The sequence below is a fragment of the Mitosporidium daphniae genome, assembly GCF_000760515.2.
Source record: "Mitosporidium daphniae strain UGP3 chromosome Unknown contig-131, whole genome shotgun sequence".
NCBI classification, from domain to species: Eukaryota; Fungi; Microsporidia; genus Mitosporidium; species Mitosporidium daphniae.
The window spans coordinates 1-12,823 of NW_013546698.1; the positions used below are offsets into that span (position 1 = coordinate 1).

General features: G+C 42.1%; 9 protein-coding genes across 9 annotated transcripts; 5 read left to right on the forward strand and 4 right to left on the reverse strand.

Moving 5' to 3' along the window:
* Nucleotides 1-2,956: 2,956 nt before the first annotated feature.
* DI09_131p10 (uncharacterized protein) lies at nucleotides 2,957-3,727 on the reverse strand (the record flags this gene model as incomplete). The annotated part of the gene is made up of 2 exons (XM_013383799.1): nucleotides 2,957-3,433; nucleotides 3,470-3,727. Coding segments are annotated over 2 exons (735 nt in total), but the record flags the coding sequence as incomplete, so codon positions are not given.
* A 208-nt stretch (nucleotides 3,728-3,935) lies between these two features.
* DI09_131p20 (uncharacterized protein) lies at nucleotides 3,936-5,924 on the reverse strand (the record flags this gene model as incomplete). The annotated part of the gene is made up of 3 exons (XM_013383800.1): nucleotides 3,936-5,282; nucleotides 5,454-5,699; nucleotides 5,748-5,924. The coding sequence occupies 3 exons, from the start codon at nucleotides 5,922-5,924 to the stop codon at nucleotides 3,936-3,938; spliced, it is 1,770 nt and encodes a 589-aa protein (XP_013239254.1).
* Nucleotides 5,925-6,032: 108 nt separating this feature from the next.
* DI09_131p30 (uncharacterized protein) lies at nucleotides 6,033-6,320 on the forward strand (the record flags this gene model as incomplete). Its single annotated transcript, XM_013383801.1, has 1 exon — nucleotides 6,033-6,320. The coding sequence occupies one exon, from the start codon at nucleotides 6,033-6,035 to the stop codon at nucleotides 6,318-6,320; it is 288 nt and encodes a 95-aa protein (XP_013239255.1).
* A 140-nt stretch (nucleotides 6,321-6,460) lies between these two features.
* DI09_131p40 (uncharacterized protein) lies at nucleotides 6,461-6,874 on the forward strand (the record flags this gene model as incomplete). The annotated part of the gene is made up of 1 exon (XM_013383802.1): nucleotides 6,461-6,874. The coding sequence occupies one exon, from the start codon at nucleotides 6,461-6,463 to the stop codon at nucleotides 6,872-6,874; it is 414 nt and encodes a 137-aa protein (XP_013239256.1).
* Nucleotides 6,875-7,365: 491 nt separating this feature from the next.
* DI09_131p50 (uncharacterized protein) lies at nucleotides 7,366-9,046 on the forward strand (the record flags this gene model as incomplete). The annotated part of the gene is made up of 4 exons (XM_013383803.1): nucleotides 7,366-7,442; nucleotides 7,464-7,585; nucleotides 7,609-8,026; nucleotides 8,188-9,046. 4 exons carry the CDS (start codon nucleotides 7,366-7,368, stop codon nucleotides 9,044-9,046), a joined length of 1,476 nt encoding a protein of 491 aa, XP_013239257.1.
* Nucleotides 9,047-9,079: 33 nt separating this feature from the next.
* On the forward strand, nucleotides 9,080-9,556 carry DI09_131p60 (uncharacterized protein; the record flags this gene model as incomplete). Its single annotated transcript, XM_013383804.1, has 1 exon — nucleotides 9,080-9,556. The coding sequence occupies one exon, from the start codon at nucleotides 9,080-9,082 to the stop codon at nucleotides 9,554-9,556; it is 477 nt and encodes a 158-aa protein (XP_013239258.1).
* Nucleotides 9,557-9,797: 241 nt separating this feature from the next.
* DI09_131p70 (uncharacterized protein) lies at nucleotides 9,798-10,925 on the reverse strand (the record flags this gene model as incomplete). Its single annotated transcript, XM_013383805.1, has 1 exon — nucleotides 9,798-10,925. One exon carries the CDS (start codon nucleotides 10,923-10,925, stop codon nucleotides 9,798-9,800), a length of 1,128 nt encoding a protein of 375 aa, XP_013239259.1.
* A 283-nt stretch (nucleotides 10,926-11,208) lies between these two features.
* Nucleotides 11,209-11,913, forward strand: DI09_131p80 (putative G patch and FHA domain-containing angiogenic factor; the record flags this gene model as incomplete). The annotated part of the gene is made up of 1 exon (XM_013383806.1): nucleotides 11,209-11,913. One exon carries the CDS (start codon nucleotides 11,209-11,211, stop codon nucleotides 11,911-11,913), a length of 705 nt encoding a protein of 234 aa, XP_013239260.1.
* A 46-nt stretch (nucleotides 11,914-11,959) lies between these two features.
* DI09_131p90 (uncharacterized protein) lies at nucleotides 11,960-12,823 on the reverse strand (the record flags this gene model as incomplete). The annotated part of the gene is made up of 2 exons (XM_013383807.1): nucleotides 11,960-12,678; nucleotides 12,707-12,823. Coding segments are annotated over 2 exons (836 nt in total), but the record flags the coding sequence as incomplete, so codon positions are not given.

A 12,823-nucleotide genomic window follows, 5' to 3' on the forward strand; every position in this document is an offset into this window, starting at 1 on the left:
GTATATTTCTCCATCAAAAAATACGACTGCCATCGTTTTACACCGACAAAGGGTTCCTATTTCCTTTATCTTTTTGAAGAGGCCACTTTTCCGCTTGAAAAAAGTATTGTGCCTATTTTTTCGGTTTTTAATAGCACATATTTCTATTTTTCTACGACCCATGATGGTCTCAAGACGATCGAGTGAAATACTCTGAACACAAGCATTTCTCGAATAGGTGAAAGCTTGATACAATTGTAAAACAGTTTCATTTTAATTAAATTTTACTATGTGTACTCTCCTCAATGAGTGGAAAGTTTTACAAATTCAAAATTCCATTGACCATGCGTCGATGGAATTTTGAACTGTGAAAACTGCCATAAAGGCTAGCTTGTCAAGAGAAACCGGAAAAATAATTATTGTTTTATTTACAAGTGACGTTGCCAAAGCTTAACAGGCTTTTGTCAAGGAGAGACTGGACAAATACGTCGCTTTTGTTAAACGCCAAGCTCTTAACAATGAGCAAGATATGACAAACCTTATTGAAATACTGGATGGCTTCCACTTTCTCGTCAAGCAGAGTCATTACGATTCCCAACCATGCATATAACCGGGCAGAAAAGGGACACGACGCCAAATTCGTTGCAGGCAGAGGATCCATCGGGCTGGGTGCAATATCTCCGGTGAAGAACTCCAAGCTTTCAGCCCCTTTCAAATGATAGGCCGAATTACCAAAATCAGAAACGTTCAAGTAGGAGATGCCTAATGAAACTAAAAGAGAAAATCTGGCTTCCATCGGAAAATGGGGAAAGTGTTTAACAGCCTCAATGGCCAACAACCCATTATTGATGGCCAAGTCCCATCTGATCGATATAAATTGCCATAACCCCTACCTGTTTTGATGGGCGTAAAAAGCACTTAATGATATCAGGATTTCCGGATGGTCTTTTTCCTCAGATTGAGCAGATAAAAAGTATTTCTCGGCAATATTCAACTTTTCATTGATGACAAACTCTTTTGCTAGAAACATGAGCGGATAGATGGATCTAAGGATTAGCATAAAGACAGACTTTGGCAGCAGCCCAGAGGCGTTTTTATAGCAAGAGATAGCCAACTCGTGTTCCCCGAAGATTGAATAAACATGACCCGCCCCAATCCAAAGATATGGAAAGCTTTTGGTGCCAACATTTATGCCCTTTAAAAAAGAGCGTTTGGCCTCATCGAATTTCTTCTTGAGCAAATAAAAGCACCCGATTGCAAAAAGAGAAATTTCGGATCTTGGATTGTCAAGTATAAGTCTCTGTGCAATTGAAAAGAGCAACATGTCGTCCGCAGACTCGAAAGCTCCCGAGATCACGAACGGCAAATGATCATAATAATGAGGGAATGTCATTGAAAGTCTAAAGTAAAAAGAACATTTGTACTTTTGGGAGCAATCAAATGCCGTGGCATAGTCGTAGTTGAGATATGCCTTTTCAACAAAAATACGTTTAAATGGCAACATGTCTTCAAGTGCAACATCGGGATGCCTCAAAGTAACATCATTCTAAGGGATAAACAACGTCACAACTACAGTAAGCGTGTCGCAGAACGAAAGTTGGTAGAAAGCCACTGCGAAAGTGTCATTATTTGCAATTAGCTGGTCTATGACAACCGATGCGAATGCATGCACTACAAGGTTATTGCGGTATGTTTTTTACAATCCGAGCTGGAAAGTATTTTCAGCGATTTGATGCATTCGAACGCCTATGGTAAAGACGGCAAACCGACCTTGACATTGTTTGGATCCAATAAAACCGCCTTTTTAAACAAAATAAGAGCTCGGTCCATCCATCCCAATCGATAAGAGATCTTTCCAAATAAAAATAGCAGCAGCGATAATTTATAAGCCTCTCTTTGATCTTGCACGCTGTTGAACAAAGAGCTATTTTTCTCCAAAAGTTCATAGGCGGTCGAAAATTCCTCCAACTCAATCTATGGGGATAAGAAACAGCATGTACATAGCACTCCAAAGTTAGTGCCAAGTTTCGAATGCAAGATAGTCTTTCCGTTCCACAAGGAAGCAACAAGATATCCAATGACTGGCGAAACCGCTTATTGTGGAAATATACCAACGCGATCGAATAGTAATCATCAGCGGTGTCTAAAGTTATCCCCATGCGTGCGTACTTGATAAGCCAAGCAAAATTTCGCCCCAGAAGATGGCAGCTTCCCAATTTCGGTCTTCAGTGTAGCATGTGAATTTTGATCTAATTTCGCTCTTGAGTGAGGCGGAGTTGGTATAGGCAAAAGCGAGGCTTTTTCCCTCTACAATATCTCGAGCCCGAACTTTTTTTTGGTTTGCGCTACTTATGTTTAGTGAATTTTCTGTATTTTGCTCACTAGCCAGATCAAATAGCATGTCTTTTTCTTGATGCATTGGTGCACTTTAGGGAATTTATAAAATATTTTAAATTTTACACGCCAACATAAACAGCTGGCTGGCACGTATAAACGGCAAAGGTACAACAGGTGCAGCAGGCACGCCTGCATAAAGGTGCGCTTAAACAAGATACCCACTGCTTTTTTGCATGTAACTTTTTAAAATATCGGCCAAAGACTCGTTTTCACCCTCCAAGTGATTGGGTTCGTTTAGACACAGCTCTAAAAGAAAATACATCCAGCTTACTTGAGAGCTCAAACATGTCAACATTTGGGATACCAGAGAGCGGTATGTATTGAAACGATGTCTTTGAAGCCAGGTTTAAAAACCCGTTTTCCGCTTGCGCGTGCAGATCTTTCGTATCTGCGTTAAAATTGCTTTTGCCATCTTGGCGATTCGTACTTGGCTGCGAAAGGCTATTTAAGATCTTGTCTATTTCGTTAAACTCTAATGTCGAAAAGCGGCGCGTCGAAAAGCAGCGTAACAAATGGCCGGACATCCGTGCCGCCCCGATGCTTGGGCAGAATGTCATGGGCAAGTTAAAAATAAATATTTTTATTTGCCATTTTTACAATTCTTTCTCCGCTGCGTCAGAAGGGTTGCCAAATTCTGAGGCCGAGCATTTTTGGAGGCATTGAACCGGGTGCTGAGAGCCTTTTCGATGTCCGAAGCATGTTCTGGCAGCAATTGCAAGCCGCCGATGGATATCTTTTTCAGCAGTTCTGCATCTATTTTCTGCTGAAACTCGATGTCCTCCTTTTCGGATCTAAATTTTTGGCGGACAACTTGGGATGATCGATAATCGTCCTTCCAGATGCTTTTCTGCGCATTAAATAATCGCTCCAAGTATGGAGCCGCTTCTAATGCAACATTTTCGTCTTCAATGGATTTCTCTAGCCGGAAGAACGCATTTGTAGCCCTTTTCTTCTGCACCTCGACATCCTCTTCCGGTCGCAAAACGGTCGATCCTGGCTGGTGAACCCACGTCTCGATTTTTCTTCTGGCCCCTTCGATGACTTTATAATCTGTTTCCTACACAATGCAAATGTTAGATGGGACGAGACAAACCTTTGGGTCTGTCTGAATTTCAAACCAGTTTGGACATTGAGCACATTTCATCCGAAATGACAAAATAGGGGTGGTGAAGTAATCTCCGACCTTTTTTTTCTGTGCATTGAACCTAACTCCCATCGCTATGTGGGCATTGCAGCCTCCACACCAAATATTAAATGGCATTTCGAATCGGATAGTTACAGACCCATCTCCCTTTGGGCCGGTTCGGGCTGGCGTGGGAGTCTTGGATTTTTTGTATTTATTGATCGATCCCTATCAATTAGTGTCTTTGTGTATACATGTGATGGATCCCAATCCGGTGGATAATATTTGTTCACCGCCTTTCGCTCGGCCTACAACATTATTGATTAGCCGTCTTTTGGTTACCATTGGCAAAGTGGAAAGGTTAAAAATTAATTTTTATTTTCTCAACTTTCCATGCACCACACCATGAAAACTTTGTCAAAAGTGCAAATCTCCATTACTTGATGTGTTGGAAACGATCGACAACGGCCCGCATTTGCAAAACATCCCATTCCTTTGCGCTGATCCACGACTCTCGAGATGCGTCGACCCGTGCAATGACGCCAGCGCCCTTCCATGCCAACGAGCCAATATCAATATCCTTCGGGAGGCTAATGTATGAAATGAGAGATTCGCTTTCAATGGACGGAGGCATCGAAACCGATGCAAGTGGCGACTTGCTTGACAATGCCAGTTCGGACAGCTTTTTTCTAAGCATCTGCTGAAACCCCGCGATTTGATGGCCGCTGCCAACCAAAAGAATCATCCCAAGCCATTTCCGTATCTTGTCAATTCGATCTGCATTTTCATGTTTTAAAATGGCGCTGAAAATCAGCTCATGCAGGGATGAAAGCTCGTTTTTTATATTGCACGGTTTTTTCTCACTTTTGCTCGCTGCCATGGGGGCTTGAGAGGGAGAGGGGAATAATTCCTCCGTGATGTGCCTCATAATATGAATTTCTAAATTATCAATTGAGGAAAAAAAGTGGCCACATGTAGCATGTGAGTTTCTGTCTATCCATTGACAAGTAACGTCTGTCGCATTCATATGTGCACTTGCTATGTGATTAAATAGAGCCTTAATTTCCGGCGTCTCGCCTTGAAAGCAACAGCACGAAATCGAGGGTTCCTTCATCAAACAGGCCCTGCAGCAGGGGCACGTGTCTGACGTGATAGTAGAGGATGCAGAAAGCTGTTCATTGGCACATGGTGCTAATGATACTGACAGAGAAGAGCCCAGGTTTATTGAATCTTCAATAAAGCTATTCTCATCCTGTTCGTCCGCGATCTGCTCAGCCAAGATTTTTTTCTTTGTTTTCTCAACCATCAATACTTCGGAATCTTGGTCAGAAAGAAAATATTGCGAGGCTTTGAGAGAAGCTGCAGCACGAGAGGGTACATCGATAAATGACGGGTTAAAGTAAGTTAGTGGAGACATGATTCTCTCCTCGTGTGCTTTAAAGTGATACGAGGCGGTAGATCTTCCCGGAATCCTTACAAGAAAGTCAACCACTTGGGTCGATAATTCAGTAGCATCCTCCAAAGTCCAACAGCGTTCTTTTAACTCGGTTAAAAGATTTACGTCTGGAGAACACGAAAGAGATAATGCGGTATACGGGAAATCTATGCCCTTTAGTAATTCCATGAATAAAATAAGAATATCGTCCGATCCAAAACCAAGCGATTGTCGAGAATCAACGTCAAGAATCCCATCTTCAACAATGGCAACAGATGTTTCTTCCGCGCCTACATCAACGATAACCGCTGAAGAACAGCCTGCTCCATAAGCTGCTGCAAGCGATTCCTATCATGGCATTATACATTGGAAAGTGCTAACTTGGATCAGCAAAACGGCGTTAAAGTTGCATTTTCCAAATAGCGCGTTCAACCAGCTTTTAATTTCCAATCTGGTGCAGTTATCCGGGATCACAAGCACCACCCAATAATTCTACCCATGAGGCTTAAAATACAGTACCTTGAGATTTTCTAGGGTTATCCCCAACAAAGATTGGCACCCGCTGATTACCATTGCAGCCAACTCATCTTGACAATGGAGGCTTGCATCTATTTGCTCCTTATTTTCCAGTAGGACTTTGTCGCTCTCCGCCTTTTCTTGTTCTTGCTCTTCTTTTGTTTCTTCTTTTGATGCATCAAAGGACGCTGTTGGATAGAAGATTCGTCTCCGATGGATAGGATATCGAATTTCGGTTGACTCCTCATCCTTTGAAGGGAGAAGCAATGCCTACTGCTGTAATGAAACGATCCAAACCTCTTGTCCACATAAAAATGGAGATGCGTTGGCATCTGTTGGGAACTTGGAAAACTCGATTCGAAATGCGTCATTGTGTGCTGGGATTATAGTAGGAGATATTCCGGAATTGTAAGAGCATAACTGCGAAGCCACGTTGGAAATAGACCTTCTCGACTGCTTACCGGAAAGAAGCATGTTTGATTCTTTTCTTAGTTGCGAAGAATTTTCTTCCTACAAGTGAAAATGTTTTAAGCGCATACCCATTCACCTTTATCGATAAAATAAGGCCAAAATATAGGTCGTATGGACGAAATAATTCCGGCTGAGTGTGCTTGCTCCTGCTTGATCGTTGTATTTGAGGGATTGGCCTTTTTCTTGACGGCCAATACATTTCCTAGATGCTTTGGAAATGGTTCCTTTGCTAGCCCAAATTTCCATGTCTTTGAGCCAGGATGGATCACTATGACCTTGTCAGAAGGGAGAGGTGGAGATGATACGGATGGCAAAGCTGTTTGGTGGTCACCCTCACCAAGTTCTTCAAAAGGAGCAGCTACCAGTGGCGCAAATCCTGTTCCCGATTTCCACAGCTAAAATGGATGTGTAAAATTATGTGGGTACCGTTTCCGAAAACCAAGTGTTACATTTCCTCCTATATGATGACGTAATGGATCTGTTCATTGCAGAAAGGGGCCTTAGCATTGTAGTTTTGTCATCGCTCCTCATTGCCTCCAATGAAAGATGGAGGATTCGAGGATGCGGCGGTGATGCGCCTTGAAACGGTAATGAGGGCGAAACGGAGGCGGAGTAATCTTTCATTTACAACTAAATCTGAAAATATGGTATTGTGTAGAAATAAAAAGTTCCTAATTTTAATGAAAATCGAGACACCCACGATCTCTGTTGCTATCACCAAGGCAGAGCGGGAAAAAAAAGATGGCTCGCCTGCCTTGATTAAGGAGGAGAGTCATAAAAGTAAAAAGTATCATGATCCTATCATTAAGAAGGAGGCTGAGGAGGGTGACAATGATAGTGGCAATGATAACGATAATGGTGACATTACAGATGGACCTCCAGATGAAGAGGAGGGGGAACTTGTTTCCGATGCCATTGCTAAAGAGTACGTGTATTCGTCTTGCTTACCATAGAATATCCTCAAATGCACTTACCTTATATACATACGAGCTTTCTTTGTTGGAAAATGGTATTTATGTCGATAATACTTTATTTCGCAGACACACACCCTGAACTGCTGGAGGCACTGGAGGAGGCTGCCAATGCTCGAGACAAAAAGATCGAAATTGCCACCAAAAGATACCAGCTTGAAAAGGAAAGGATAGCTCGCACCTTTGAAGCAATGCGGGCCGCAAACCTTTCCGAGCTCAGGGTAATGGCGTTTACGATTATCAAATTATAGTCTGTCGAAATGGATATATTTGAGGCATTTTATAAACAAAGCTTCCTGTCGATCAGAAGGAAACTTTCCTCTCGCTCGCGAAATGCCGCCAAAAGTACCCAAGCCGTAAATGGAAACAACGCCGCCAAGCAACAATCGCCGCCAAATGAGGTCATCGCCACATCTCAAGTTTAATGATTTAAATTTTTGTATAAATCGAATGAAATTTAAAACTTTTAATTTATGAAAATCATTTCGCTTCTCATCGTCCGAAGAGAGCCTTTTCCAGCAACGGTACTGGTGCAGGAGCACGATTTATCGTCATTTAGCTTTTTTCAAAGGACATCGTATGCATATTTTTTGCAGCTAATTCTCAGGGCTACTCGAGAGCTTTTATCTTTTTTTGCTACTACATTGGTGGAGAAAACTACTCCTGGAGTGTACCAAGCAGTCCAGCAAGATGGTATCGGATGTTTTTTATCATAGCGTATACCGGATATGTTCATGTACAGCCTAACCAAGGACTTGCAGGAGTGGCCATCACCGATAATGAGTATCCCCAAAATGTTGCTTTTGATGTGATTACCAAAATGCTTACAACTTTTTCTTCGCGATTTTCCAAGTTGCATTGGGCAGGAATAGACAAAAACGAACTTGGGCCCTTATCTCTTCCACAGCTACGCGATATGCTTCGTTCATTCCAGGACCCAGCAGAGGCTAATGACTTGCTTAAAGTTCAAAAATACCTTGATGAAACTAGAACCGTTCTCACCACAACCATTGAAGCGCTTTTGGAACGAGGAGAAAAGCTCGACACCCTTGTTGAAAAGTCAGAGCAAATTTCCATCCAATCAAAGGCTTTTTATAAAGTTGCAAAAAAAACAAATTCTTGCTGCTGGATACAGTAAATCTACGCCACCCATCACTACCATTTGTAAAGTCTGCTTTAGGAGTAAAAATTTTAAACTCTTCAAATTTTACATTTACAAAATGATTTAACGAACTGATTGGACAATCAATAAACCAATCACAGATTCAAGCTAATTAATAGTTAATTAATTTTAGAATTATTGTTTACATGAAGGATCCACTCTCCTCTCCTTTAGAGTCACCCAAAGTTCCAATGCCCTCTTTCACAGTTTTGTTACATTGCAGCATAAAAAGAGACACTGAATTGCACCAATCTACAACTATTGGGGTATCTTCAACCGATTCTCTTCTTTCTATTAAACAAAACATAACTAAAAAGATGCTTTACCCTCTTGAGTCCTATATGGTCCAACTCGGCTCTGGGGAATGCATATTAAACAAGGATAGTAGTGAGGAATATCTCTCTTCAAAGACTATAGGGGAGTTTGTAGATATTCCTCTTTCGGCAATAGGCTCTACCTCTGTGGACACGACGACCCTGAAGCACTTGACTCTTGTTGTTAGTCATACAAAGTGCGAAATCAAAACACCTCAAATAACGGCTCAAATAACAACACCGCAACAGCAGCCACCTCTTCATATTCATACTGATGATAATTGTTGCACATCCCAGAGTAACCACGAAGATGAAGTTGTCTGTAAGCAGGATTCGCTCCCTCAAGCTGAGAATGCCAATGAGACTGTGGAGAACAATCAAAATAGAGATGCAGATCTCTTGAAAATGCTGTACAAGATCATTACATTTTTGATTCTAATGCGAACGGAAGCTGAGCTAATTAATATCGCTGCTGTTATGTTTATTTCTTTCCTATTAGGCTTGAATCATTTCAAATTGCTAAATTTTACGCTTAAGGTTCTCCCTGAAGATGAAACAGAAAAAAAAAAGAAACTAGAAAAAAACCGAATTTCATTGTTCATGGAAGAGGCAAAGAACATCATTTACACCTTTGTGCTTTCGGCATTCCCAACCTTTTCTTTAATTAATTCAGAATAAAATACTATGTAATGGACATTTAAAATTAAATTTATGTCTGCCATCCCCACTGCTGCTCCACCTGGTAAAAAGAAACAAAAACTCATTCCAAGAGCAATTTTTGACTCGCCATTCATTCCGCAGTCATTGTTAACAACTGCTGGGGAATCTTCCCCGGTCATTTGGGACAAATATAACAACAATACCATTTCTGAAAGCTGGGTTGAAACCAACTTTTCAAATACAAACATCAACAAAAATATGGTGATTGGACTTCGGGAAGTGATGCGTTCAATTGGTAAAGCGATTTCGGAGTGTTATCCAGATTTTGTTTTGATCGAAAAGCCCGGAAACGCAGGCAGTGGCAGGCCACATAGGATGATATATGATCATCTTCTATTAGTATGCTATCTGAGGCAAATCCCGGTGTTTCTTATGTCTTCTGGATCGGCATCATTTCTTGCCAAAATGTACAATTTGAAGAGGTGTTCCGTTATTAGCCCAACCGTAAGCCATGTTACTTACTTTTAACGACAGAAAGCAGCGAAGCTTCCGCTTCCCCTTCCACTCCAGAGTGCCTCGGCACCGATTGTAGAAAAACCAATAACATATTCGTTTCCCAGCCGCAAAAACAAAAACGACCTGCAATAGAAGCGACGGGCCGGCAAATGCGCCTCCTTCCATGCAAGCTAGAGCGAGAAGAGGAGAAAGTCTGCAAACAGCAAATAAAAGAAATGATTTAATGTATTAATGTTTTATTCGCCTTACTCAATTAGAAGCACTTACGATGGACGATAGAGGGACCGTGTTCATCGTACTCTTGTTTCGAAATCCACATCTGCTGGAAGGTAGAAAGGGACGCCAGAATCGAGCCACCAATCCATACGGAGTATTTGCGCTCAGGAGGAGCAACGATCTTCACCTTCATAGTGGGTGGGGCAAGGGCCGAGAGCTCTTTTTGCATGCGCTCGGCAATGCCTGGATACATGGTGGTTCCTCCAGAAAGGACTACATTTGAGTACAAGTCCTTGCGAATATCAAGATCACATTTCATGATAGAATTGTATGTGGTCTCATGGATGCCAGCGCTTTCAGATCCCAAATATGAGGGCTGGAAGAGGGCCTCTGGAGTACGGAAACGCTCATTGCCAATGGTGATCACTTGGCCATCAGGAAGTTCATAGGTCTTTTCAATGGAAGAAGATTTGGCAGCAGTTTGCATTTCTTGTTCAAAATCGTTTGCAACATAGCACAGCTTCTCCTTGATATCTCGAACGATTTCGCGCTCGGCAGACGTAGTAAACGAATAGCCGCGCTCCGTGAGCAATTTGATAAGGTAGTCAGTCATGTCGCGACCAGCCATATCAAGACGAAGAATGGCGTGCGGAAGGGCATATCCTTCATAGATGGGAACCGTATGGCTTACACCATCGCCAGAATCCAACACAATTCCGGTGGTACGTCCAGAAGCATACAGAGAAAGCACGGCCTGAATGGCAACATAGCAGGCGGGCGTATTGAAGGTTTCAAACATAATCTGGATCATCTTTTCGCGATTGTTCTTGGGGTTCATCGGGGCCTCGGTCAAAAGGACGGGGTGCTCCTCAGGCGCAACACGAAGCTCATTGAAAAAGGTGTGATGCCATATTTTTTCCATGTCATCCCAGTTTGTAACAATACCATGCTCAATTGGATATCTCAATGAAAGGATTCCTCTCTTCGACTGGGCTTCATCGCCAACGTAGGAGTCTTTCTGGCCCATTCCTATCATCACACCCTTGTGCCTGGGACGGCCAACGATGGACGGGAAAACGGCTCTGGGAGCATCGTCTCCAGCAAATCCGGCCTTGCACATACCAGACCCATTATCAACAACCAATGCAGCAATTTCGTCAGACATCTATGGATTAGAAAACTTTGCGTTTGATTAAATATAGATTATAATAAAGTAAGATTGGCTAGCAACGTCCTAAAATGTCGACAGATCATGAATCAATCAAATATCAAACATCAACAAGTCACACGGATAACATGCTCTTTTTGGCCAAGTGACGGTAAAAATGGGGTACCTTTAAATTGTGATCAGAATAAAAAGCATCTTGTTTGGTTCTTTTTGAGATGTTGCGAATTTGCGCTACGCAGAAAGCGATTTAAAACTTAAACAAGACTTTAATTTTAAAGCAATGGATTGGTACCTGGAGGTTGTGGACTCTCCTAGACTCCCAGCCGGTATTAAATTCAAGCTCTCCCCAGGAGCACCCTCATACACATTTGGGCGCGAAAAATCGGCCAATGAGCATCATATCCGGATTCCAGAAGTAAATGTCAGCCGTTCGCATGCCATTATGTTTTGCCGTGGCGAGCAGCCGGAATTCTCTCCCCCATTCATATGTGACATGGGATCCGTTATCGGGACTTTTGTCAATGATACCAGAATTTCAGAAGAAAGGATAAAAYCCCAGCCATATCAACTTTACCATAAGGATAAAGTTTCGATTGGCCAAACCCAGTTTAGAGTTGTTCGGTATAATACTCGTGAGGCCGATGATGATGATGATGACCATGAGGGGATAGAACTTGACGAAAATTTATCTGATCCTATGGATGGGTTTTCAGATGCTGAAGAGTCCTCATGCTCTTCATATAGCTCGAAAGTCAAGAAATTTGCAGCCCTCACTCGGATGAAAGACTGTGCGGAAAATGTTGTTACCGCATCTCAGTCTTCCTCAAATCCCATTCCAGAGGCAAACATTGGATTTAAAATGCTCAAGAAGCTAGGGTGGCAACGTGGTAAAGGCCTAGGTAAGGACCAACAAGGCCTTCTTGCACCAATTGACCCTGGCTTGGATAGTCCAGATCTCCGTTCTCGACCTTCATTCCTTAGATAGCTCCAATGGCTTTTTGTGCGGATATAGCTGCCTCATCATGTAATCTTTATTTTTCACCCTCAATTTCAACATGATCGCTTGAGAGGTATCCCTGAAGCTTAATTTGCGACATTTGGGCCATCGAGAATACCGTATTTCCTTCAATAGGCATGTTTACAATCTGAAATTCTCTTTTAATATCCGGCCAGCTTTTTGCGTTCAGACCCAAATATGTTTTCAAATTCTCGTCCAAATGACTCGGGGCAGATTCTTGGACGAAACCCGTGCTTGCTTGGATTGGCTCGTCAAATTCATCTTCTCTTTCTTCGTAAATGATATTTTCGTCTAATAAATAAAATCCAGCCGTAGAGAATGCCAATCTCTTTTTCTTTGGCCATCCATCTAAAAATTTCGCCATAGCATAGGCAGCTGGATGTGACTTTGAAAGAGATCTTATCGAAAAATTTTCATTGATCTCCTTTTCATGTTTCACAGAAGACTCTTGCGTGTTGTGCTCGGTGGAATGGTTTTCATCGGAAGACACTCTGCTTTTCTCTGGAGCATTTGAAAGTGTAGGCAAGCAAGCTCTTTCTGTTTCAACTTGAAAGGCTGTCTTTGGCCCCCAAATTAGCACAGAATTGTTGGATATTGATCCGAATAGCGGGAGACAACAATGAAATGCAAAATGTCTGACATCTAGCTTGCCTTCGTCAATTGTCTTCAAGTGCATTCCAGACGCACAATCCCAAATCTGAAACTCTGTTTGCTTTGTTGTCGTTTGGGCGCCTTAATACTTAAAATATCCCCATCTCACCTGCTAATATAAGTTTGTTGTCACCAGAAAAGGCTATTGATACAAAAACGGACTTTTTAACAGCATCCTTTAGCTTTAAAATGTCCTCTTTTCGAAATGCATTTCCTAAGAAAAATA